Below are 27623 nucleotides of genomic sequence, written 5' to 3'. Positions count from 1 at the left end.
CAAAGAGGCTGAAAACATCCAATGGAAAAAAGATAGCCTTTTCAACAAATGGTGCTGGTTCAACTGGATGGAGGTCAGCATGCAGAAGAATGCGAATTGATCCATCCTTGTCTCCTTGTACTAAGCTCAAATCCAAATGGATCAAGGACCTCCACATAACGCCAGACACTCTGAAGCTAATAGAAAAGAAACTGGGGAAGAACCTTGAGGACATCGGTACAGGGAGAAAGTTTCTGAACAGAAAACCAATAGCATATGCTCTAAGATCAAGAATTAACAAATGGGACCTCATAAAATTACAAAGTTTCTGTAAGGCAAAGGACATTGTCAAAAGGACAAAACGGCAACCAACAAACTGGGAAAAGATCTTCAACCCTACATCTGATAGAGGGCTAGTATCCAATATATACAAGGAACTCAAGAAGTTAGACCCCAGGGAACCAAAAACCCTATTAAAAATGGGGTGCAGATCTAAACAAAGAATTTTCATCTGAAGAAACTCGGATGGCTTACAAGCACCTTAAGAAATGCCCATCATCATTAGTCATTAGGGAAATGCAAATCAAAACAACCCTAAGATTTCACCTCATACCAGTCAGAATGGGTAAGTTTAAAAGCGCAGGAGACAACAGGTGTTGGCGAGGATGTGGAGAAAGAGGAACACTCCTCTGCTGCTGGTGATATTGCAAGAGTGTACAACCACTCTGGAAATCAGTCTGGAGGTTCCTCAGAAAACTTAACGTGACACTTCTGGAGGACCCTACTATACCACTCTTGGGCATATAGCCAGAGGATTCCCGGGCATGTAATAGGACACATGCTCCATTATGTTCATAGCAGCCTTATTTATAATAGCCAGAAGCTGAAAAGAACCCAGATGTCCCTCAATGGAGGAATCGATACAGAAAATGTGGCATATTTACAGAATGGAATACTACTCAATTAAAATAAAGGAATTAATGAAATTTGTAGGCAAATGTTTGGAACTGGAAAATATCATCCTAAGTGAGATAACACAATCACAAAAGAATACACATGGAATGCAATCACTGATAAGTGGATATTAACTAGCCCAGGAGCTCTGAATACCCAAGACACAAGTAGCTCATCAAATGACTCCCATGAAGAAGTAAGGAGAGGGCCCTGATCCTGGAAAGGCCTGATCCAGCATTTTAGGTGAGTACCAGAACAGAGAAAAAGGAGGCAGGTGATTGGAGTATGGGTGTAGAGAAGGCTTATGGGACATATGGGGGGGGGAACTGGGAAAGGGGAAAACATTTTGGAATGTAAACAAAGAAATTAGAAAAGAAAAAAAAAGAAAAAAAATTGTACGTGTGTGTTTACATATACACCCAGAGAGAGAAATATGTACATAAAAGACTTACCCTAAAAAAAAAAAATAGTGTCTGGGTTTTGTAACTGTATATGAGATAGATCACTATGTGGGTAGTCTCTGGATGGTCTTTCCCTCAGATTCTGCTCCACAATTTGTCTCTGCATCTCCTTCTGTGGGTATTTTGTTCCCCCTGCTAATAAGAACCAGAGTATTCATACTTTGTTCTTCCTTCTTCTGGAGCCTGATTTGTTATACAAATTGTGTCTTCACTATTCCAAGCTTCTGGGATAATATCAACTTATCAGTGAGCACAAACCATGTGTGTTCTTTTGTGATTGTGTTACCACACTCAGAATGATTTTCCAGTTCTACCCATTTGCCCAAGACTTTCATAAATTCCTTGTTTTTAATGGCTGAGTAGTATTCCATTGTGTAAATACACCACATTTTCTGTATCCATTTCTCATTTGAGGGATATCTGGGTTATTTTCAGCTTCTGAGTATTATAAATAGGGGTGCTATGAACATAGTAGAGCATGTGTCCTTATTACATGCCAGAGAATCTTCTGAGTATATGCCCAGGAGTGCTATAAGAGGATCCTCTGGTATTATCATGCCCAGTTTTCTGAGGAACCACCAGACTGATTGCCAGAGTGGAAGTACCAGCTTGCTATTCTACCAGCAATGGAGGAGTGTTCCTCTTTCTCCACATCCTCACCAGTACCTGCTTTCTCCTGAGTTTTTGATCTTAGTCATTCTGACTGTTGTGAGATGAAATCTCAGGGTGGTTTTGATTTGCATTTCCCTGATGACTAAGGATGTTGAACATTTTTTTCATCAAGCCATTCAATATTCCTCAGTTGAAAATGTGTTGTTTAGCTCTGTACCCCATTTTAAATGGGTTATTTGGCTCTCTGGAATCTAACTTCAGTTCTTTGTATATATTAGATATTAGCCCTCTGTCGGATGTAGGGTTCATAAAAATCTATTCCCAATTTGTTGGTTGCCATTTTGTCCTATTGGCACTGTCCTTTGCCTTATGGAAATTTTGTAATTTTATGATGTCCCATTTGTCAATGTTTGGTCTTAAAGCATAAGGTATTTGTGTTAGGAAATATTCCACTGTACCCGTGTGCTCAAGGCTCTTCCCCAGTTTCTTTTCTATTAGTTTCAGTGTGTCTGGTTTTATGCGGAGGTTCTTGATCTACTTGGACTTGAGCTTTGTACAAGGAGATAAGAATTGATTGAGTTGCATTCTTCTGCATGCTAACCACAAGTTGAATCAGCACCATTTGTTGAAAAGAGGATCTTTTTCCACTGGATGATTTTAGCTCCTCTTTCAAAGATCACGTGACTATAGGTGTATGGGTTCATTTCCGGGTCTTCAGTTCTATTCCATTGACCCACCTGTCTGTTACTCTATCAACACTATGCAGTTTTTTAATACTATTGCTCAGTAGTACTACTTGAGTTCTGGGATACTGATTCTACCAGACATTCTTTTACTGTTGAGAACAGTTTTAGCTATCATTGCTAGTTTTTTTGTTGTTTGTTTCCATTCCAGATGAATTTGAGAACTGCTTTTTCTACCTCATGAAGAAGTGAGTTGGATTTTTGATTTGGATTGCATTGAAACTTTAGATTGCTTTGGCATCATTGCTATTTTTGCTAAATGAATCCTGCCAATCCACAAGATCTTTCCTTCTTCTGAAATCTTCTTTGATTTCTTTCTACAGAGACTTGAAGTTCTTGCCAAACAGATATTAGACTTGTTTGGTTAGAGTCACACCAAGATAGTTTATCTTTATTGTGATGCTTGTCAAGGGTGTCATTTCATAATTTCTTTCTCACCCTGTTTATCCTTTTAGTATAAGAACACTATTGATTTGTTTGAGTTAATTTTGTATCGGGCCACATTGCTGAAGCTCTTTATCTGCTATAGGAGTTCTCTGGTGGAGTTTTCTGTTTGCTTAAGTATACTATCATATCATCTGCAAATAAAAATAATTTGACTTTTTCCTTTCCAATTTGAAACTCTTTGACATCCCTTTGTTGTATAATTGCTATAGCTAGAACTTCCAGTATTATATTGAATAAATATTGAGAGAGAGTGCAGCCTTGTCTAGTCCTTGATTTCAGTGGGATTTATTAAAGTTTATCTCTGTTTAGTTTGATGTTGGCTTCTGGATTTCTTTGTATTGCTTTTACTATGTTTAGGTATGAGCCTTGAATTCCTGATCTTTCTAAGACTTTTAACATGAAAGAATGCTGAATTATGTCAAAGGTTTATTCACTATCTAATGAAATGTCCATGGTTTTTTTTTTCTTTTAGTTTGGTTTACTTAGTGGATTACTTTGATAGATATCTGTATATTGAAATGTCCCTACATCCCTGGGAGGAAGCCTACTTGATTGTGGTGAATGATTGTTTAGATGTGTTCTTGGCTTCAGTTGGCAAGAATTTTATTGAATATTTTTGCATCGGTATTCATAAGGGAAATTGGTCTGAAGTTCTCTTTCTTTGTTGGATCTTTGTGTGGTTTTGGTATCCGTGAAATTGTGGTTTCATAGAATGAGTTGGGAAGTGTTCCTTCTGTTTCCATTCTATGGAATAGTTTGAAGAGTATTGGTGTTAGGTCTTCTGTGAATGTCTGAGAGAATTCTGCACTAAAACTATCTGGTCCTGTGCTTTTTTTTCCATTGGGAGACTTTCGATGACTGCTTCTATTACGTTAGGGGTTATTGGACTGTTTTGATGGTCTATCTGATCCTGATTTAACTTTGGTATTTGGTATCTGTTGAAGAAAATGTCAATTTCATCCAGATTTTCCAGTTGTGTTTTGTACAGGATTTTGTTTTAGGATCTGATGATATTTTTATTTTCCTCAGTTTCTGTTGTTATATATCCCTTTTCATTGCTAATTTTGTAATTTGGATACTGGCTCTGTGCCCCCTGGTTAGTCTGGATAAAGTTTTATCTATCTTGTTGATTTTCAGAAAGAACCAGCTCCTGGTTTTGTTGTTGTTGTTGGAATAACAATATTAAACAAGCAGTAACACCAGAGCTCCCAGGGACTAAACCACCAACCAAAGAGTACACATGGATGGACCCATGGCTCCAGCTGCTTGTGTAGCAGAGGATGGCCTTGTTGGACATCAAAGGGAGAATAGGCCCTTAGTTCTGGGAAGGCTCCAATACCAAGTATAGAAGAATGCAAGGACAAGGAAGCAGGAGTGGGTGGGGTTGTGAGCAGGGAGAAGGAGGCATAGGATAGCATGTTTTTGGAAGGGAAACTAGGAAAATGATAACACTTGAAATGTGAATAAAGAAAATATCTAATTAAAAAAAAATAAACCAGTTGTAGGCCAGGGGATTCTAGTCCCTGTCTCAAGTGTATTTCCAGCAATAAAATTTTAAGTTCTAACTCTGGGAAATAATTAAGTGTAATAATGAGAGGCTGATATTTGGGGAGTGTCTTTGATGGTCCTGAAAATATGATTTAGGGCTGCCCACTAGAGCTGAGATATTCTATGTGAGAGAAAAATATTTCTTTTTCTGTCTGTAATATATAAGACAGCAAATAAGTATCTAGGAAGGAAGAGACACTTCCCCAAATAATATGCATTATAGTTTTGATATGATCTGTAAGTCCCTTTGAAAGGAATCTGAAAGGAATAGTTGAACATCTCTTTGTTTTTTAAATTCCACATGATTTCTTCCACCTAATGTAAAAGTCTGGTGATAATGTGAAAGAAATAAAGAAGTTGCATAATCTCTAGTTCCATATAAGCAGCAGAATTACTTAAGATTTATTAAGAATGTCAGCTGTTCGACCCTAATGTCTAGCCCTAATGAAAATAAACTCCATAAATTATCCTCAACAATCCTGTAATTTCTGTCATCTCCCTAGTCCTCCCACAAATTTTAAGGTATAAGAGTTTAAGCTTTTAAAAATAATTCTAAGCCCAAATAAGATTAAAAAAATGTTTTATTTGATTGTTTTCGCCTCCAAGCTTGTTTTTCTATATCTTCTTTATGTATCACCCTTCAGTTGAATAAGTGACGACTAAGTTATTTATACATTAGGCAAAGTGCTAAGTATGAAATCAAACATTATAGCTTTATTTATTCATAATACTTCTTACTTTCTAGATTTGTGATATGAATAGCAATGCATAATCATTCATTTTATCTTATTATTTGGGAAGTACTTTTCTTAAGCTCTTAGGTGGCATCTAAGAAGAAGGAAAAAAGGAATAATTTCAAGAAGAAAAGTGTAGGGCTAACAATTGCATATTTTCATAGAACACAAATGAAAATAGGAACGACTGCTACTTGTCAGAATACAGAGTCACCATAATATTATGACTACATCATATTTCCTAGGAATAATTTTTCAACAGAACTTGTTTTCTTCCACTGAGAAGATACACAGTTGCTCATCAAAGCAAAAATAGTATGAAGTGTTCTTAGTCTCAGAAGCTTTGAATTAAATTCAATCTCCAGACTTGTTTTTTATTATAGTGTATGTCTGCAGTCAAGTGTATGAGAAAACACATATAAGGGTCCTATGTAGAGGTGAAAGAGTAACTTTCATGAATCAGTTCTCTCCCTTTTCCAGTAAAATGCATTTTACATTATAAATTTTAACATTCTATTTATCTATCATCTATCTATCTATCTATCTATCTATCTATCTATCTATCTATCTATCTATCACTATCTGTCATCTCTCTATCTACTATGTGTGCATGTTCATACATGTACAAGCCCCACATTCCATGAATTAATTGCTTATGAAACTCAGAGGACAAATTATGGGAGCTATTTTCTACTTCCACCATGTGGAATACAGGGTGCACATTCATCATGAATAGAATTAAACCCCTTTACTAATTGAGACTTATCACTAGCCTGAAATCTGGCCATATTCAACCTACAAAAGGTATCCTATCTAAATGTTATTTTGTGAAGTTATTCATTGGGACCAAGTAAGGACACTTAGTCTCTGCCCCTTCTTGTGTGACCAGAAAATGCTGCTGAATTTAGATAAATGGAAGAAAAATATTTCCATGGAAGACTATTGGAAACCAAAATTTTCCTCAAACATAGTCTCCATTATGATATTTCTTATAATAAAAGAATCCTATTCATTATTCTGCAGTATTAACTATATGGTCTTTGTGCAGTTATATCTGAAGTTGCCATCACTGGTCATTGATATTTCTCCCAATATCATCCAAAACAACTAATATTACATTAATATATCAATTCAATACATAATGAATTGCATTTTTCAGTATTGTTTACCTCACAAGCACTTGCACTGTGACTAATACGCCACAGTAACAGTTTCACAGAGAATGAATGCCCATCTCCTTGCCTGGCAGAGATTTGTTCCTTAGATATTTTCATAAACCAAGTTGTACACTTGTGTGAAACTATTGTCTACTTTTAAATAAAAGCTTAATATTGCTTCAATATTTTCTTAATTAGTTAATTTCTTATACCTCCAGTGTTAAGACTGCAGTGCAACAATATTTTCTTTAAAAAATGTGATTCAGAATGATTTGGTGGAACTTGGGAATAGAAATTCTGCATAAAAACCTAGAAGTGTGTCATATAGTTGCAGAAAATGAAATGGTTGTGAAATTTTCACACAATTAAAGCACAGTGATTTTGATATACTGTTAAAGCATAGCCTATGAAAATAGTTTATATTCTTATATTCTAGCTCACTAAAGGAAAAAGTATCGGTTTACTTACTCTAGAAATTGATGTCCAAAAAAATGAAATATCATAAAAAAGAAGTCATACGACTGAAGAATTTTCTCACAGCTTCTTTCATGTCCCTGTTCCTCAGACTATAGATAAAAGGGTTCAGCATCTGAGGTACAATACAATACATCACTGACGCTACTGCAGTCTTCCTGGATGAATCCATAACAATAGATGTAATGTACACCCCAAAACCGGTCCCATAGAACAAGGAAATAACTGAAAGATGAAACCCACAGGTGGAAAAGGCTTTGTACTTTCCTTCTGATGATGTCATTCTCAAAATAGAAGATATTATGTAAACATAAGAAAAAATTATCCCAGAGATAGGAATACCAGTAAATATGCATAAAGAAAGATAGATCAATACGTTATCAATGAGAGTATCAGAACAGGCCAACTTGAGGATCTGGGAAAGTTCACAGAAGAAATTTGATATTTCCAGGTGTGTGCAGAATGACAGTCTTAGTACCATCAGGCTGTGTATCAAAGAATCCACAACACTGATGAGAATGGATAATAGAATAAGAAGAACACAAAAACAGGGTTCCATGATGACTTTGTACCTCAGAGGGTGGCAAATAGCAATATAGCGGTCATAAGCCATTACTGCAAGGAGAGCGTTTTCCATGCCACCAAAAATTAAGACAAAGGTCATTTGAGTGAGGCAGCCTTTGTATGTGATGCTTTGACTATTTTCTTTTATGTTCACCAGCATCTTCGGGATTGTGCTTGTGCTTAAACAGATGTCATTTAAAGACAAATTGGAGAGAAATAAGTACATAGGTGTATGAAGATGGGAATCTGAGATAGAAATCAAGATTATAATAAGGTTTCCCAGGAGAGTGACCAGATATATAGAAAAGAACAAGCTGACCAAGACAGGCTGCAGTTGTGGGTCTTCTGTCAGCCCCAGAAGACGGAATCCTGGAAAAGCTGTTTGGTTTCTCTTTTCCATGTTGTTCATAAATCTGATAGAGGTGATGATACATGGAAAAATGGATGACAAGTTTAGATAAAGTTACCACACCTAATACCTTTTTGGAATATTATCCCTGACATCTGAAGTTACATTTCAATAATTAAAGCACTTGCTACAAGAGCATGAGTCTCAGATTTCTGATCCCCAGAAACCAGAATAAATACCAGGATGCTATAGCAGCCAACATGTAATCCAACTTTAAAATCTTGAATGTGTGTCCTTAAAAAACAACTGTATGAACAAGATCCTAATCATGAAGGGACATCACCACAGGAGACTTGTCACAAGGGATCATCACAGACTGTCTTCTAGTAGCAGGCATGTCCCTAAGAGTGTTAATATCCAGAGCTCATCATTAGATCTGCACTTGATTCATAATTTTGACCTCATGAGTATATATCCTAAGACAGTATAGGGAAGAAAATTTGTGTTATGTTCTTTATGGAATGAGAATCCCACCCTAGAGTACTCAGATATCTTGTTTCCACTTCCTCCCATTGTATAGGCCTTGATTATGTGCTATATGATCATATACATCTGCATCTGCATCTGCATCCACATTTGCATCCGCATATATATATATATATATATATATATATATATATATATATATATATATATATATATATATATATATATATATATATAAAGAGAGAGAGAGAGAGAGATGTTGAACAGCATTAACTTTGGAAGCATCCAGGTAATTCTAGTTTCTTTTAATGTATTAAGGAGAGTTTATGTATGTTATTAATTTAGTAGATTGTTCTTTTACTCACTGCATGTAATCACATATGCCAACTAATTGAATACTAAAATCAATGACATTTATTCATTCTTTTGTCATGGAATTTCTCCATACTAATTTCAACACATTTTTATATTCACATAGACACAGACACAGACACATACATATACATATACATGTATATATTTTTCAACTTATATTTTCTTTATGTTTTATTCCATCATTCTGCATGGCAGAAATATGTGCTATGAAGTGTATACAACATATATATTAAAATATTATGAAAATATAAAACTTCAAAGGTACTTCTGAAGATTTTCTCTTGTTTCATAATGCATTAACACTTTATCTATGCATTTAATCGTTTTTTATTTTTATTACTAAATATCCCCACCCTTTAATGGAATGAGACTTCTTTTTTTTTCTTTTTAATATTTTTATTTTCTATATTCTTTGCTTACATTCCACATGATTTTCCCTTTCCCGGATCCCCCCTCCCCATATGTCCCATAAACCTTCTTCTCTCCTTCCCTTCTCCAATCACCTCCCTCCTTTTTTTGTCTGACTTTATAATCCCCTCCAATGCTAGATCAATCCTTTCCAGGATCAGGACCCTCTCCATATTTCTTCATGGGAGTCATTTGTTATGCGATTTGTGCCTTGGGTATTCAGGGCTTCTGGGCTAATTAATATCCACTTATCAGAGATTGCATTCCATGTGTATTCTTTTGTGACTGGGTTACCTCACTTAGGATGATATTTTCCAGATCAAACCATTTGCCTAAAATTTTTGTGAATTCATTGTTTCTAATTGCTGAATACTATTCCATTGTGCAAATATACCACATTTTCTGTATCCATTACTCCTTTGAGGGACATCTGGGTTCTTTCCAGCTTCTGGCTATTATAAATAAGGCTGCTATGAATATAATGGAACATGTGTCTTTATTGCATGCTGGGGAATCCTTTGGGTATATGCCCAGGAGAGGTATAGCAGGGTCATCTGGAAGTGTCATGTCCAGTTTTCTGAGGAACCGCCAGACTGATTTCCAAAGTGGTTGTACCATCTTACAGCCCCACCAGCAGTGGAGGAGTGTTCCTCATTCTCCACATCCTCACCAACACCTGCTGTCTCCTGAGTTTTTGACCTTAGCCATTCTGACTGGTGTAAGGTGAAATCTCAGGGTTGTTTTGATTTGCATTTCCCTAATGACTAATGATGTTGAGCACTTAAGGTGCCTCTCGGCCATTCGAATTTCTTCAGGTGAAAATTCTTTGTTTAGATATGTACCCCATTTTTAATAGGGTTATTTGGTTCCTGGGGTCTAACTTCTTGAGTTCTTTGTATATATTGGATATTAGCCCTCTATCAGATGTAGGGTTGGTGAAAAGCCTTTCCCAATTTGATGATTACCATTTTGTCCTTTTAACAGTGTCCTTTGCCTTACAGAAACTTTGTAATTTTATGAGGTCCCATTTGTCAATTCTTGATCTTAGAGCATAAGCTATTGGTGATCTGTTCAGGAACTTCCCCCCATGCCCATGTCCTCTAGGGTCTTCCCCAGTTTCTTTTCTATTAGTTTCAGTGTGTCTGGTTTTACATGGAGGTTCTTGATCCACTTTGAGTGAAGTTTAGTCCATGGAGATAAGAATGGATCAATTCGCATTCTTCTGCATGCTGACCTCCAATTGACCCAGCACCATTTGTTGAAAAGGCCATCTTTTTTCCACTGGATGTTTTTGACCCCTTTGTCGAAGATCAAGTGACCACAGGTGTTTGGATTCATTTCTGGATCTTCAATTCTATTCCATTGGTCCATGATAGTTTACTTAAGTGACCTGAAAACCCCCACCAGAGAACTCCTACAGCTGATACACAACTTCAGCAACGTGGCTCGTTATAAAATCAACTCAAGCAAATCAGTTGCCTTCCTATATGCAAAGGATAACCAGGCTGAGAAAGAAGTTAGGGAAATGACACCCTTCACAATACGCACAAACAATATAAAGTATCTTGGTATGACTCTAACTAAACGAGTGAAAGATCTATATGACAAGAACTTCAGGTCTCTAAAGAAGGAAATCGAAGAAGGCCTCAGAAAATGGAAAAATCTGCCATGCTAGTGGATCGGCAGGATTAATATAGTTAAAATGACCATCTTGCCAAAAGCAATCTACAGATTCAATGCAATCCCCATCAAAATCCCAACCCAGTTCTTCATAGATTTAGAAAAAGCAGTTCTCAAATTCATCTGGAATAACAAAAAACCCAGGATAGCTAAAACTATTCTTAACAACAAAAGAAATTCTGGGGCAATCAGTATCCCTGACTTCAAGCAATACTACAGAGCAATAGTGTTAAAAACTGCATGGTATTGGTTCAGTGACAGACAAGTGGACTTTTCTTTTTTTCTTACTCTACAGTTGTTTATATATGGTGGTTATGATTTTTGTATTCGTTTCCTTTTAATTTATTCTTCTCTCATACAGTACCTTCCAATAAGAGCCTCCACACCTGCCTGTTTTAATCTCCACTCCCCTCTCCCCCAGATCCACTATTCCTCTGTTTCCTCTTACCAAAAATCATACCTCACAGGAATATCAACTAGACACATTATAGCAAGTTGCATAACACTAAGCACAAACCCTCAAGGCAAAACAAGATTAAGAAAGGGATCCCCACTTCCAGAAGATCCTGCTATACCACTCCTGGGCATATACCCAGAAGACTCCCCACCATGTAATAAGGATACATGTTCTACTATGTTCATAGCAGCCCTATTTGTAATTGCCAGATGCTGGAAAGAACCCAGGTATCCCTCAACAGAAGAGTGGATGCAAAAAATGTGGTATATCTACACAATGGAGTACTATTCAGCCATTAGAAACAATGAATTCATGAAATTCTTAGGCAAATGGATGGAGCTAGAGAATATCATACTAAGTGAGGTAACCCAGACTCAAAAGGTGAATCATGGTATGCACTCACTAATAAGTGGATATTAACCTAGAAAACTGGATTACCCAAAACATAATCCACACATCAAATGAGGTACAAGAAGAAAGGAGGAGTGGCCCCTGGTTCTGGAAAGACTCAGTGAAGCAGTATTCAGCAAAACCAGAACGGGGAAGTGGGAAGGGGTGGGTAGGAGGACAGGGGAAGAGAAGGGGGCTTGCGGGACTTTCGGGGAGTGGGGGGGCTAGAAAAGGGGAAATCATTTGAAATGTAAATAAATTATATCGAATAATAAAAAATAAAATAAAAAAAGAAAGGGATCCCAAAAACATGCAAAATACAAAAGAAACCAACAACAAAAAACAGAGATTCCCCTACTTCTACTTTTAGTTGTCCAACAAAAACCGCAAGATGAACAACAGCATATCGAGAGGATCTAGTGTAGTCCAATGCAGGCTTCATAATTACAGCTTCAACTTGATTTGGGGTCATATTCTCCCTGTATCCTTGAGCCTTCTGGTACCTTAAATCCCTTCCTCTTGCTTTCCCTTAATATTCATGACCTCTGCCTAATATTTGGCTCTGAGTCTCTGCATCTGCTTCCATCAGCCAACCTAAAAAGGTTCTCTGTTGATGACTGGGCTGGGCACCCATCTATAATGAATAAAAATATAATTAGAAAGCATTTCATTGGCTTATTTTTTTTTCTGGGAAGTCACATTTTGTTCTACCTTAGGTCATTGGACCATACAGTTGCTCGAAATACATGCAAGGTTGATCATGGACTTAGTCTCATGGCATGGGTCTCAAGGTACACTAATAATTTCCTGACTCCTCCTACAATCTTTGAGCTACCATTACTCTAGAATGTTTTGCAGGCAGGAAGAGTTGCAGTCTGAAAGTCCATTGATGTATTTTGGTTTCCTCCTCTGCCCCCATAAATATTAATCTTCAGATTGCCAAACTGCAGAATTAATCTTTATAAAAGTTGTTTCATATAATTTACAAACAGTTTTAATAATGTCAGATCTAACGATTTACTGTATACATATGACTGATATTGTGCCACTTGTGTTCTCATCTTAAATGTTCTCCTGTGTCAATTAGTTCAAGGCTTTTTGCCACTTTCTCGTTTATTAGATTCGTTGTATCTGGTTTTATGTTGAGATGCTTGAACTACACGGATTTGAGTCTTGTGCAGTATGATAAATATGGATCTATTTCATTCTTCTACCAGACCACCAGGTAAACCAACAGCTCTTATTGAAAATGCTTTCTTTTCCCTTGTTTGGTTTTGACTTCTTTGTCAAATTAAGTGCCCATACATATGTCTTTTTTTCCTAGATTTTGGAGTTTATTTCATTTATTGAACTGTCTGTCTCAATAAATAGGTATAGCTGTGCCTATACAATGTGGTTTTACCAATGTTGCTCTGTAGCATACCTAGATGTCAGGAATGATGATTTCTCCAGATATTCTTTTGTTGTTCATAATATTTTTGAATATCCTGTGCTTTCTCTTTTTCCATATGAAGATGACTATAAAATTGTGTTTGATTGTTTTATGGGAATTGCATTGACTCTGTAGATTGCTTTGGTAAGTTGACCATTATTGCTGTGTTAGTCATACTGATCCATGAGCATGGCATATCTTTTCACCTTATGAGCTCTTCTTTGATTTATCCATTCAAGAACTTGAAATTCTTGTTATAGGGATCTACCATTTTCTTGGTTAGAGTTACACCAAGATATTTCATATTATTTGTGGCTATCATGAAGTGTGCTGTTTTTCTAGTTTCTTTCCTATCCTGTTTATCATTTATATAAATTGTGGCTACTAATTTCTTTGATATGTATGGTATGTACTCACAGATTACCAGATGTTAATCAAAAAGTAGAGAATACACATGATATAACCTACAGACCCGAGGAAGTTCAATAAATAAGTTCCAAGTAAGGATGCTTAAATCCCACTTAGAAGAGGAAACAAAATATTTGCGGGAGGCAGATGGAGAGAGAAACCTGAGTGGGAAGAGGAAGAGGAGAATAGTAGTAGGATCAAGTATGGGAAAGACAAAAGAGGTGCCCAGAGGGCCAGAAGAATACATAGAAATATACAACTGCTGGTGTTGGGGCCTGTGGGAGACGGGGATCCTCTGGGAAGTCCCAGATATTTGGGATGGGGGAGGCTCTCAGGAGTTAATGTGGATGGCCTTCACCAAAATACCCAACAGTGATTATATGAAACCTGAGAAGACCATCTCCTGTAGTCAGACAAGACACACAGTGGAAGAATGGTGACACCAACCTACCTACAAAATCCTTGACCAAAATTGTTTCTGTTCCACAAAAAGTCAGAGTTGAAATGGAGCAGAAACTGAAAGAATGGCTGAACAGTGACCCACCCAACTTGTGATTCATTCTATGGATGGGCACCAATATCTCACACTATTATTGATGGTATATTCTGCTCACATACAGGAACCTAGCATAACTGTCCTCTGAGAGGCTTTATAAGCAGCTGACTGAGACAGATGCATAGTCTCACAGCCAAACAATAGAAGAATGTCTGAGAGAACTATGGAACACTTAGGAGGATGATTGAAGAAACTGAAGGGAATGGCAACCCCACAGGAAGACCAACAGTGTAAAACAACCTGGATTCGTGGGCTCAGAATCTGAGACACTAACCAAAGAGCAGCGTGGGCTGGTCTCAGGACCCTGGCACATTCTTATCAGGATAGAGCTCCATAATGAATTTTTGCCTTTTAGTTCTAACAAAAATGAATAAAAAAAAAGAGAATATATTTTAAATTAAAAAAATATTTCACAACTAAAACAAATGAATTTTGAATTTATTGAGCAAAAGATACACTTTCCTCTCTGTTTTCATTTTGTGCCAGAATACTGCCTCTCTCATAATGAATAACGATGTGACAGAATTAAGGGCAACAAAAGAAAAATAAAGAGGAGTTATGAATGTTTCTTGCATCAAGCACTATTTAATATTTTTTCACCTAATAATTTTTCAGAAATCTTTTATATCTCCATAGATTTTTGTGCTGTTTAATTATAGTTAAGTATACATAATTATATAAAAATTTCAAGGCACACAGTATTATAGATATACATTTATAAATATTGTGATATCATTATATAATTTATTATTTAACATGTACATTATTGATATAGAAATTAGATATCCATCAATTGGATATCATTGGTGACATGTATTTCCTCATAAAGCATTGTTAGACACAGGATCACAATCAGATGCCCATAAGTACTTGCTGACTGGAACCGGATATAGCTGTCACCTGGGAGGCTCTCCTAGTACAAATACAGAGGGGGCACCCCCAGCCAGACATTGAACTAAGAACAGGGTCCTCAGTGGGTGAGCCAGAGAAAGGACGCAAGGGGTTTGTGGTGCCATAGGAGGAACAATGATATGAACCACCCAGTACTCCCAGAGCTCCCAAGGACAAAATCATCAACCAGATAGTACAAATGGTGTTACCAAATGTTTATATGACAAAGTCTATCATCGTATGATATAACATATCTTCTCTTTGCTAAGGTTTTCTTATATATAATGGAAGTTACAGTTTGGCAACGAATGCTTGAGAAAGTAGATTACATTATTTTATTCTCACTTCTTTTGTTTTATAATATACAGACATTTTACAATTGATAAAGTCTTAAATATGATTTTTAAAATTTATTTATTCACTTTAGAACCCAATACCATCCTTTCCTCTCCTCCCAGTACCTCTTACTCAAAGAATGTCCTCCTCACATTCTCCTCCCTACTCTTTTGAAAACTGGAAGCACCCTTCTGGGTGATGCCCCCACTAATAGCACATCCTCCCTTCCTCCTCTGCCCCTCAGCCTCCACCCCATTGCGCTGAGACAATGCAGTTCATTTAAGGGTGGAGAAATGCAACAGGCTCAGGCACAGCCTTAGCTTCAGTTGTTTGCATGAAGAAGATCCACATATGCTACATATGTGCATTGAGCCTTTGTCTAGCCTGGGCTCCTTTGTCTTCATCAGATCCCTCAGTCCTCTGCCAAAAAATTCCATAAAATACCCCAAACTCCATCTAATGTTAGGTTGGAAATTTCTGCATCTTTTCACATTGGCTGATAGGTGGAACCTCTCAAAAAGGGCAGGTATGTTAGGTCCCTGTCTGCAAGCATAAGAGAGTATCATTACTAGTGTCAGCGAATGGCTCTTGGCTGTGGAAGAGGCAATTTAAGGCAATCATTGGTTGCACATTCCCTCAGTCTCTGCTCTTTGTCACTATATATCTTGTAGGCAGGACACATTTTGGGTGGAAGGTTTTGTGAGTAGGTTTTTGTCCTTATCTATCCACTGCGAGTCCTGTATGGCTACATAAAATGGCCACTTCAAAATCCATATCTACCACTTATAGGAGACACAGATAGAGTTTTGCACATAGGTTGTCTGGGGCTTTTCTCCATTCCATGTCTCTGGCATGTCCTAGAGATTGCCCCCCCCCCCGCCACTTTTCCTGATCTCTTTCCTCTCTCCCCTGCTCTCTTTACATGGACTCAATTGCCCAGTACAAAAACACAGAATAACAGAGTGGTTTTAGAAACAAAATCCTTCATTCTGCCTCATACAAGAATCATATCTTGGCAATAAATATAGACATTCTTTCAGTATAAAGAGCTGAAATATTTTTCCAAGAATACAGACTCAATAAACAAGATGGAGTAGCCATTTTAATATCTAATAAAATAGACACTCAATGGAAATTAAACGTAAGAGACAAAGAAAGGACACTTCATACACATGAAATGAAAAAAACCCACCAAGAAGACATCTCAATTCTCAGTATCTGTAGCCCAAGTGTAATGGCACACACATTCATAAGAAAAAACATTACTAAAGCTTTATTCATACATAGAACCACACACATTAATATTGGGAGACGTTAACACCTTATTATCACCAATGGTCATCTCATCAAGACAGAAACTAAACAGAGAAAAAAAAACTAATGGAAGTTATGATTTAAATTGTTCTAATAGCCATCTATAGTATATTTTACCCAAACACAAACATATAGCTTTTCTCAGTACCTCATGAAATCTTCTCCAAAACTGGCACATAATCAATCACAAAGGAAATATCAATTGATTCAAGAAGATTAAAATAACCCCATGCCTCTTATCAGATCACTATAGATTGAACCTGAACTTCAACAACAGACACAAAAGAAAGCCTACATACTTGTAGAAACTGAATAAGTCATCACTTAACGACCACTAGGTCAGGAAAAAAATAAAGGAATTAAATATTATCTTTATATTTGAATTCAAAGAAAATGAGGACACAAAATTCCAAAATTATTGCTAGGAGAGAAGTTCCTATCAGTAAGTACCATCATAAAGAAATTGGAGTGTTCTCATAACAACAAATTAAAAACACATCTGAGTGCTTTAGAAAAAATAAGCAAACATACCCAGGAAGAATAGACAGCAGGCAATTATCTCTGACGGAGTGATGTGTTGTCTTTTATTCCTCAATGGAGTACAGCTTAGAACATTAGAATAATAACACAGGCAACTGCAATGGCTATTTAGAATTAGATAATACAAATTCTCATCCAGTCCATGTGTCTTAAATAACGAGTTGAAAATCCAGAAAATCAGTTGTTATAACATGACATAATATGACCTAGATTATGAAAATACTCCTTTAACTTGTTTAAATTATCTATACAGTTGGTTTTGTTATCTGACCTGAAAGCATAACACCTAGTACCAGTAATCCCTAGGTAGCTAACATCCATGGGAAACATTAAATATTTGTAAAGATATTCCTTCATATAACAGCACTTTTCTCTCTTGAGTTGTCTCTTGGCTTAGCATGGTTATGTTTTCTTGCATGTATAGTAATGTCTTGGCTCTAAACTTGATCAGAAACTTAATTTATTTGAATATAAGCTCATGGCATGCAAGGTATTAGAAGTATTGCTCCATCTGAAAGGCCGAGAATGAACTGTAACAGTCTAGATGTTTAGCATAAGACACAAGTAATTGGTACATAACCATCTTATATCTTTTGGTTGGTTGCAGGTTCAAAGTCTGTAATAGGTATTTGATTCTTTCTTAATGCAGTTTATGTTACCAGATTTGGGGTAACAGTCTTTGCACCCACTAGACAATTTTGCCATTGTGTCCACATCAACCCAATTAAAAGAGAATAATTAATAATGAAAAGCAAGAAAGGGACATTTATATAATGCATCCACAATGAAAGAGTGACAGTAAGAGCAAATAATTCGAGAGAGCTTCGGAAGGAGAGAAGCCCTACGGCCATACTCGCTGCCTGCCAGGACAGAAAAGGGTCACTAGGTACTGTACCACCCTGAGCTTTAGATCTCTGGTGGTGCAAGCCACCAGGGGTCTGCCTGTGCCAAGGAACTGAGCACATTGGCAGTTTGTCTGCCAGCCCGCCTGGTGTGGGGCCTGTGTCCTGCCCAGAGAGCTGCAGAAGGAGAGAAGCCCCATGGCCATACTTGCTGCCTGCCGGGACGGAAAAGGGTCACTAGGTACTGTATCACACTGAGCTTTAGATCTCTGGTGGGGCAAACCGCCAGGTTTCTGCCTGCACTCAGGAACTGAGCACATAGGCGGTTTGTCTGCCAGCCTGCCGGAAGTGGGGCCTGTGTCCTATGTGAGAATCAACAGAGGGAGTGACCCCCACCACAACATCTTCGCTCCCTAATAGAGCAGACAGAGAATACCTGGTTGACCTTGACAACCTAAGTATAACATTGCTTGAGGCAAGACTGAGAAGGGCTCCAAAGGCACAAAAGAGGAAGGCAGCATATCAGTAATCTGTGCCAGAGGAAACCCAGTCATCCAGTGTTGCAGAAATAACCTTAAAGATCCACAGTAGGTTGAAGCACCAGCCAGTGACAATAAGACCATCTATCTAACACCTGGGAGAACTAGATGGCTAAAGGCAAATGTAGGAACATTATTAACAGAAACCAAGGCATTAAGGCAGCATTTGAATCCAATTCTCCAACAATAGCAAGTCCTGGATACCCCAACACACCAGAAAAACAAGATTTGGATTTAAAATCATTGGTCATGATGCTGGTACAGGAACACATGAAGGACATACTTAAAGAAATTCAGGAGAAAATGGATCAAAAATTAGAAGCCCTTACAAGGGAAACACAAAAATCATTGAAAGAAATTCAGGAGAATACAAAAGCCAATAAGGAGGAAATGCAAAAATCACTTAAATAAATACAGGAGAACTTTGATCAACAGGCAGAAGTCATGAAAGAGGAAATGCAAAAATTTCTTAAAGAATTAAAGGAAAACACAAACAAGCAACTGACGGAACTGAGCAAAAACTTCCAAGCTCTAAAAACAAAAGTAGAAACAACGAAGAAAGCACAGAGGGAGACAACTTTGGAGATAGAAACCCTTGGGAAGAAATCAGGGATCATAGACGCAAATATCAACAACAGAATACAAGAGATAGAAGAAAGAATCTCAGATGCCGAAGATACCATAGAAACCATGGACTCAACAGTTAAAGAAAATGCAAAATGCAAAAAGCTTGTAACCCAAAACATCCAGGAAATCCAGGACACAATGAGAAAGCCAAATCTAAGGATTATAGGGATTGATGAGAGTGAAGATTTACAACTTAAAGGTCCAGCAAATATCTTCAAGAAAATTATGGAAGAAAACTTCTCTAACCTAAAGAGAGAGAAGCCCATGAATATACAAGAAGCCTACAGAACTCCAAACAGACTGGACCAGAAGAGAAATACATCCCATCATATAATAATCAAAACCCAAATATACTAAACAAAGAAAGAATACTTGGGGCAGTAAGAGAAAATGGGCAAGTAACATATAAAGGAAGACATATCAGAATTACACCAGATTTCTCACCAGAGACCATGTAAGCTAGATCCTGAGCAGAGCTCATGAAGACTCTAAGAGAACACAAATGCCAGCCAAGACTACTATACCCAGTGAAACTCTCAATTACTGTAGATGGAGAAACCAAGATATTCCATGACAAAACCAAATTTACACAATATCTTTTCACAAACCCTGCCCTACAAAGGATAACAGGGGGAAAACACCATTACAACAAGGGAAACTATACCCTGGAAAAAGTAGGATATTAAGCTTCTTTCATCAAACCCAAAGAAGATAACCACACACGTATAAAATTAAAATCAAAAATGATAGGAAACAATAACCACTACTCCTTAATATCTCTTAACATCAATGGACTCAATTCCCCAATAAAAAGACATAGATTAACAGACTGGTTACGGAAACAGGACCCTACATTTTGCTGTATACAGGAAATACACCTCAGTGTCAAATACAATAACAAGACAATTCTACAAACAAATGGTCGCAGGAAACAAACCGAAGTGGCCATTCTAATATCAGATGAAATTGACTTTCAACCTAATGTCATCAAAAGAGACATAGAAGGTCACTTCTTGCTGGTCAAAGGAAAAATCCAACAAGAAGAACTCTCAATCCTGAACATCTATGCCCCAAATACAAGGGCACCCTCATTCATAAAAGAAACTTTACTGAAGCTCAAAGCTTAATTGCACCTAACACAATAATTGTGGGTGACTTCAACACTCCATTCTCACCAGTGGACTAATCAGGAAAACAGAAACTAAACAGGGAGACAGTGAAACTAATTGAAGCTTTAGACCAATTGGTGTTAACAGATATATATAGAACTTTTCATCCCAAAGAAAAAGAATATACCTTTTTCTCAGCACCTCATGGTACCTTCTCCAAAATCGATCATATACTTGGTCACAAGACAGACCTCAACAAATATAAGAAGATTGAAATAATCCCATGCCTCCTATCAGATAACTATGGAGTAAGAGTGATCTTTAATATAAATAAAAACAACAGAAATCCCACATACACATGGAAACTGAACAATACTCTACTCAATGATACTTTGGTCAAGGAAGAAATAAAGAAAGAAATCAAAGATTTCTTAACATTTAATGAGAATGAAGGCACAACATACACAATTCTATGGGACACAATGAAAGCAGTGCTAAGAGGAAAACTCATAGCTTTGAGTGCCTCCAAAAAGAAATTCGAGGTAGCATACACTAGAAGATTAACGGAACAACTGAAAGCCCTGGAACAAAAAGAAGCTAATTCACCCAGGAGGAGAAGAAGTCAGGAAATCATCAAACTCAGGGCTGAAAACAATCAAGAAGAAATCAAGAGAACCATACAAAGAATCAACAAAACCAAAAGCTGGTTCTTTGAAAAAATCAACAAGATAGATATACCCTTAGCCAGACTAACCAAAGGGCACAGAGAAAGTATACAAATTAACAAAATTAGAAATGAAAATGGAGATATTACAACAGAAACTGAGAAAATTCAAAAAATCATCAGACCCTACTACAAAAACCTGTACTCCACACAACTGGAGAATCTGGAGGAAATGGACATTTTCGTAGACAGATACCAATTACCAAAATTACACCAGGATCAAATAGACCATCTAAACAGACCCATAACCCCTAAAGAAATAGAAGGGGTCATAGATAGCCTTCCGACCAAAAATAGCACAGGACCAGATGGTTTCAGTGCAGAATTCTATCAGACCTTCAAAGAAGACTTAACACCAGTACTCTTCAAACTTTTCCACCATATAGAAACAGAAGGAACTCTACCCAACTCCTTCTTTGATGCCACTATTACGCTGATACCAAAACCACACAAAGAGCCAACTAAGAAAGAGAATTTCTGGCCAATTATGCAAAAATTACTAAAAATTCTTGCCCACCATATCCAAGAACACATCAAAACGATCATCCACCATGATCAAGTAGGCTTTATCCCACGGATGCAGGGATGGTTCAATATAAGGGAATCTATAAATGCTATCCACTACATAAACAAACTCAAAGAAAAAAACCACAGGATCATTTCATTAGATGCTGAAAAAGCATTTGACAAAATTCAGCATCCTTTCATGCTAAAAGTCTTGGAAAGGACAGGAATTCAAGGCCCATACCTAAACATAGTAAAAGCAATATACAGCAAACCGATAGCCAACATCAAACTGAATGGAGAGAAACTTGAAGCAATCCCACTAAAATCAGGGACTAGACAAGGCTGTCCTCTCTCTCCATATCTTTTTAAAATAGTTCTTGGAGTTCTAGATAGAGCAATTAGACAACATAAGGAAGTCAAAGGGATACAAATTGCAAAGGAAGAAGTCAAACTATCACTATTTGCAGATGATATGATCGTATACTTAAGTGACCCTAAAAACTCTACTAGAGAACTCCTACAGCTGATAAACAACTTCAGCAAAGTGGCTGGCTACAAAACCAACACAAGCAAATCAGTAGCCTTTATATATTCAAATGATAAGCAGACTGAGAAAGAAATTAGGGAATTGAACCCCTTCACAATAGCTACAAACAGCATAAAGTATCTTGGGGTGACTCTAACCAAACAAGTGAAAGACCTATATGACAAAAACTTCAGATCTCTGAAGAAGGAAATCGAAGAAGATCTCAGAAAATGGAAAAATCTTCCATGCTCGTGGATTGGCAGGATTAATATAGTTAAAATGACCATCTTGCCAAAGGCAATCTACAGATTCAACGCTATCCCCATAAAAAGGCCAACCCAGTTCTTCATAGAGCTAGAAACAGCAAGTCTCAAATTCATCTGGAATAACAAAAATCCCAGGATAGCTAAAACTATTCTCAACAGTAAAAGAACTTCAGGGGGATTCAGTATCCCAGACTTTAAACTTTACTACAGAGCAATAGTGATAAAAACTGCATGGTATTGGTACAATGTTAGGCAAGCAGATCAATGGAATAGGATTGAAGACCCAGAAATGAACCCACACACCTATGGTCACTTGATCTTCGACAAAGGAGCTGAAAGCATCCAGTGGAAAAAAGATAGCCTTTTCAACAAATGGTGCTGGTTCAATTGGAGGTCAGCATGCAGAAGAATGCAAATCGATCCATTCTTATCTCCTTGTACTAACCTCAACTCCAAATGGATCAAGGACCTCCACATATAACCGGACATACTGAAACTAATAGAAAAGATACAGGGGAAGACCCTTGAGGACATGGGCACAGGGGAATAAAACACCAATAGCTTACCCTCTAAGATCAAGAATTGACAAATGGGACCTCATAAAAACTACAAAGTTTCTGTAAGGCAAAGGACACTGTCAAAAGGACAAAATGAAGTACTATTCAGCTATTAGAAACAATGAATTCATGAAATTCTTAGACCAATGGATGGAGCTGGAGAACATCATACTAAGTGAGGTAACCCAGTCTCAAAAGATCAATCATGGTATGCACTCACTGATAAGTGGATATTAGCCTAGAAACTTTGAATACCCAAGACATAATCCACATATTAAATCATGTCCAAAAAGAATGTCGGAGTGGCCCCTGGTTCTGGAAAGACTCAGTGCAAGAGTATAGGAGAATTCCAGAACAGGAAAGTGGGAAGAGGTAGATGGAGGAACAGGGGGAGGGAAGAGGGCTTATGGGACTTGCGGGGAGTGGGGACCCAGAAAAGCAGAAATCATTTGAAATGTAAATCAAAAATATATCAATAAAAAAGAGCAAGTAATTCCTAAAATCCTCTTCTGAGTACAAAAATAATGTTAAGATCTAATTATATGATAAGATAGACATTCCCTTGCATATCTGTGTCGTAGATTTAAATCCCTCCTAAAAGGTCATCTCATTTGAGCTATTTTTCAATTAATCCAGAAACAATGTTTCAGTCTCAAAAGTGCATACTGTGGAGAAGTGCTTTTAAATTATTTTGATTTTAATTATATACTTTTGTACATTCTTTTTATTTCCTTGCACTCCTCACAAATATAATCCCAGGATCTCTCAAAAATGCCCAGCCTCTACCCTAGACAAATATCTATAGACAACTCAAAGAATGCTGAGAGAAGGAGAAACAGGTTTCCTCAAGAAAAGCACACTGATTGTTTATCAAATGCTATGTCAGCCAGAAAACATACACAAGAATAACATTGGACAGACTGATAAAAGTAGAACATTTACCTGTATTCTATTATAGATGGATATGAAAGCATGTGTAACCAATATATTAAAACATCTTCTGATTTGTTTCACTTGATTTGCATGGTGGCCTTCTTAACAAGTTAGAAGACCTCTATTGAACCAAATGGATACATTTTTCCCAAATTTCTTTACCTAAATAAAAACTTCATTGAAGTTATCAGACTAGCCTCCTTTTCAGTAGTTGAAATATATCAAAAATACATATTTTTATAAAATCTATTCTGAATACTCATTTCCTTTTCTATACACCTCTAATTTTTTCCAATTCCTCTCCCCTTCTGTCCATATTTTTCTCTACTTGTAATATAAACATGTGTCTTAGAAATAATAATGCTCTAAGATAAGATGAATCAGGTACAAAGTTCTTAGTCGTAATGGCTAAAATAAAAAACTCAAATGACAGCAAGTAATGGCATGGAAGTGGAGAAAATGAAACTCTCCTCCACTGCTGGTGGGATTGCAAACTAGTACAACCACTCTGAAAATCAGTTTGGCGGTTCCTCAGAAAACTGGGCATAAAACTACTTGAGGACTCTGTTATAACACACCTGGGAATGTACCCAGAGGATTCTTGAGCATGTAATAAGGACACATGCCCCACTATGTTCATAGAAGCTCTATTTATAATAACCAGAAGCTAGAAAGAACCCAGATGTCTCTCAATAGAGGAATGGATACAGAAAATGTGGCATATTTATACAATGGAATACTATTCAAGGTATTAAAAATAATAAGTTCATGAAATTCTTAGGCAAATGGGTAGCCTAGAAGACTGGTATACCCAAGACACAATTCACATATCAAATGATGTTCAAGATGAAGAAAGAACAAAGTATGGATATTCTGGTCCTTCTTAAAAGCGGAAACAAAATACCCACAGAAGGAGATACAGAGACAAAGTGTGGTGCTGTGTCTGAACGAATGACCATCTGGAGACTACCCTATTTAGTGATCCATCCCATATACAGTTATAATTCCCAGACAATATTATCAGTGCCCACAAGTGCTTGCTGACTGGAGCTGGAAATAGCTGTCACCTGGGAGGATTTGCTAGCGCATGATAAATAGAGTGGGTCACTCTCAGGCAGCCAGTGAACTGAGCTAAGGGTCCCCATTAGAGAAGCTAGAGAAAGGACCCAAGGAGCTGAATGGGTTCAAAACGCCATAGGAGGAAAAACAATATGAGCCACATAGTACTCCCAGAGCTCCCAAAGACAAAACATCAACCAGAGCATACACATGGAATTACCCATGGCTCCAGATGCATAGGTAGCAGAGGAGGGCCTTTTTGGACATCAAGAGGAGGAGAGACCCTTGGTCCTGGAAAGGCTTGATGTCTCAGTGTAGGGGAATACCAGGACTGGGAAGTGGGTGAGGGTTGATTGGGGAACAGAGGGAGGGGAGATGGCTTATGGAATTTTCACAGGGAGGGTGAGAACCAGGAAAGGAGACAACATTTGAAATGTAAATAAAAAATATCTTAAAAAAAAAAAAAGAACGTGGTTTCTCCAATTATTCTCCATTGAGAAAACTAAATTTTTATTTTAAAGAAATTATTAATTAGAGATAACTGCATATAGAATGGACTTCTCTAGGCTTTGTCCATGATGATTTAGGTTCTTTGGGCTCATATGTAACATAGTTGTGTTTAGCAGGCATTTATTTGTTGAACGCCATCATCTCTGGCTCTTAAACTCTCTCAGCCTTTTCTTCTGGAGGGTTCCATAACCTTAATTGGAAAAATTTGATTAAGATATCACTTTAAGAGTACCATTTTCTGGAATATCTTACTGCCTTCATGCTCTGTGCTGTGTATCTGCATGTTTAATTTCCCCTGCTGTTAAGAGAAAGCTTCTCTGATAATGGCTGAGAAAAACACTGATCTCAAAGCATATCAGAATATGAATAAGAATAATTTTATTAATACATTATTTAAGAAGAATGTTAATATTTGTATTTTGCAGTTTTGATAATTCAAATTCTGTTGGATGTGGGTTATACCTCACACAACGGGCCTTTCCTCGCATCAAAATTTTGCTCCCACAAGTTAGCACAGTTAAGTAAGCATATCTTGCAAGAAGGACACCATTTTAGATCAAAAGTTTTGTACCAGAGTGGTATTTACATTTCTATGTTCTTAGCATGCACAGAAGCTTCCAGTACTAAGGCAACTAAGTTATAGGAATATAGACTCTATGTAGGCACTATCTATACTATTTGTCTTCAATAAGTTATGTAGGTGTTCTCTTCAGGAATGGGATCATACTATTTTGCTGATAGCAACCTATGACCTGGGAAAGAGCCTGGTTTGTTTGGGAGTTCCAATAGGACACTTTAGGTTAATGACTCAATTATCTACAACTCATTCCCAATAATAGACTCTTCTTTTTGTAACACAGTATGGCCAATTGAGGCACTGCATTTCCTGCTATATGGCAATTTAATTTGGTTTGTCTTTATATAGGTATATATTTCAAGAAACTTCTACTATATTCCATGTAATCACTCAAATAGTCCTCAATTTTAACTGACTCTCTGTGTCACTTTCATCATACTCATTATTCTCCCCTCTCTGCTTGAACCTCTGTTCCAGTGTCCCTTCCTTCATACTGATCCCTTTACTCTTATATTTTCCTTTCCTACCGATATCTATCCACCCACCTAGTCCTTACCCTATACCTAAAATCTGTGTTTCTACAGGGGGAGACTTGTTTATCATTGACTAAACACATACTATCCACATATAAGCAACTACAATATAATATTCCTCTTTCTGTATTATCTCATTCACGATTATCATATTTCTAGTTTGATACATATACCTGAGAATTTCATTATTTTTTTTTATTTTATTTTTTTATTCGATATATTTTTATTTCATTCTTAATGGCTAAACAATATTTTATTGTTTAATGTAACCCATTTTCTTCATGAACATATTTGTTGACAGACAATTAGGCTGTTTCCAGTTTCTGGCTATTACTAATAAAATGCCAATGAGTATGGTTGAGTAAATATCTCTGTGGAAATATGATGCATCCATTTGGTATAGGCCAAAGAGCGATATAGGTGGATCTTCAGGTATTCCCATTCCCATTTTCCTAACAAACCATTATACTGACTGAATTAATTAGTGGCTGTTCAAATATGTACTTGTACTACCTAACTAATTCTACATATTCACCAGAATGAGATATCATTAGGTTTATTGATTATAAACATTCTGATAAGTGTAAGGTAAAGTCTCAAAGTAGTTTTGATTTGCATTTCTCTGATGATGTTTGGTATCTCTTTAAGGACTATCTATCTATTAGTGTTTTCTTTTTGAGAATATTCAATTTAGATCTGTACCACATTTTTATTTTGTTATTTCCTTCCTGGTTGGTTTTTTTTTTTTTTTGCTTTATTTATTTATTTATTTATTTATTTATTTATTTATTTATTTGGGATAATAGCCTCCAGCAAATATGTGGCATTGTGTATATAAAAATTGTTTTCTCATCCTGTAGGATGCTGCTTTATCTGAATGATGACATACTTTGCTAGGCAGATTTTAAGTTTTATGAGATACCATTTATTAATTTTTGCTCTTACTGCCTGTGCTAATGGTGTTCTCTTCAGAAATATCTTTTTTTTTTTTTTGCTGCAAGAAAGTTTCACACATTTGC

At 36.8% G+C, this 27623-nt stretch overlaps 1 protein-coding gene across 1 annotated transcript; it reads right to left on the bottom strand.

Moving 5' to 3' along the window:
• Nucleotides 1–7134: 7134 nt before the first annotated feature.
• Nucleotides 7135–8094, bottom strand: LOC127690153 (olfactory receptor 7G2-like). The gene has a single exon (XM_052189701.1). The coding sequence runs from the start codon at nt 8080–8082 to the stop codon at nt 7135–7137; it is 948 nt and encodes a 315-aa protein (XP_052045661.1). The 5' UTR covers nt 8083–8094.
• Between the last annotated feature and the right edge of the window lie 19529 nt (nt 8095–27623).

This window comes from Apodemus sylvaticus, chromosome 7 (assembly GCF_947179515.1).
Source record: "Apodemus sylvaticus chromosome 7, mApoSyl1.1, whole genome shotgun sequence".
Taxonomy (NCBI): Eukaryota; Metazoa; Chordata; class Mammalia; order Rodentia; family Muridae; genus Apodemus; species Apodemus sylvaticus.
The sequence above is the reverse complement of the archived record's forward strand: the minus strand, read 5'-3'. Positions and strand labels throughout refer to the sequence as shown.

Bases quoted from the DNA above. Each gene is read 5' to 3' on its own strand.
- LOC127690153 (XM_052189701.1), bottom strand. From the start codon at position 8,082: ATGAACAACATGGAAAAGAGAAACCAAACAGCTTTTCCAGGATTCCGT.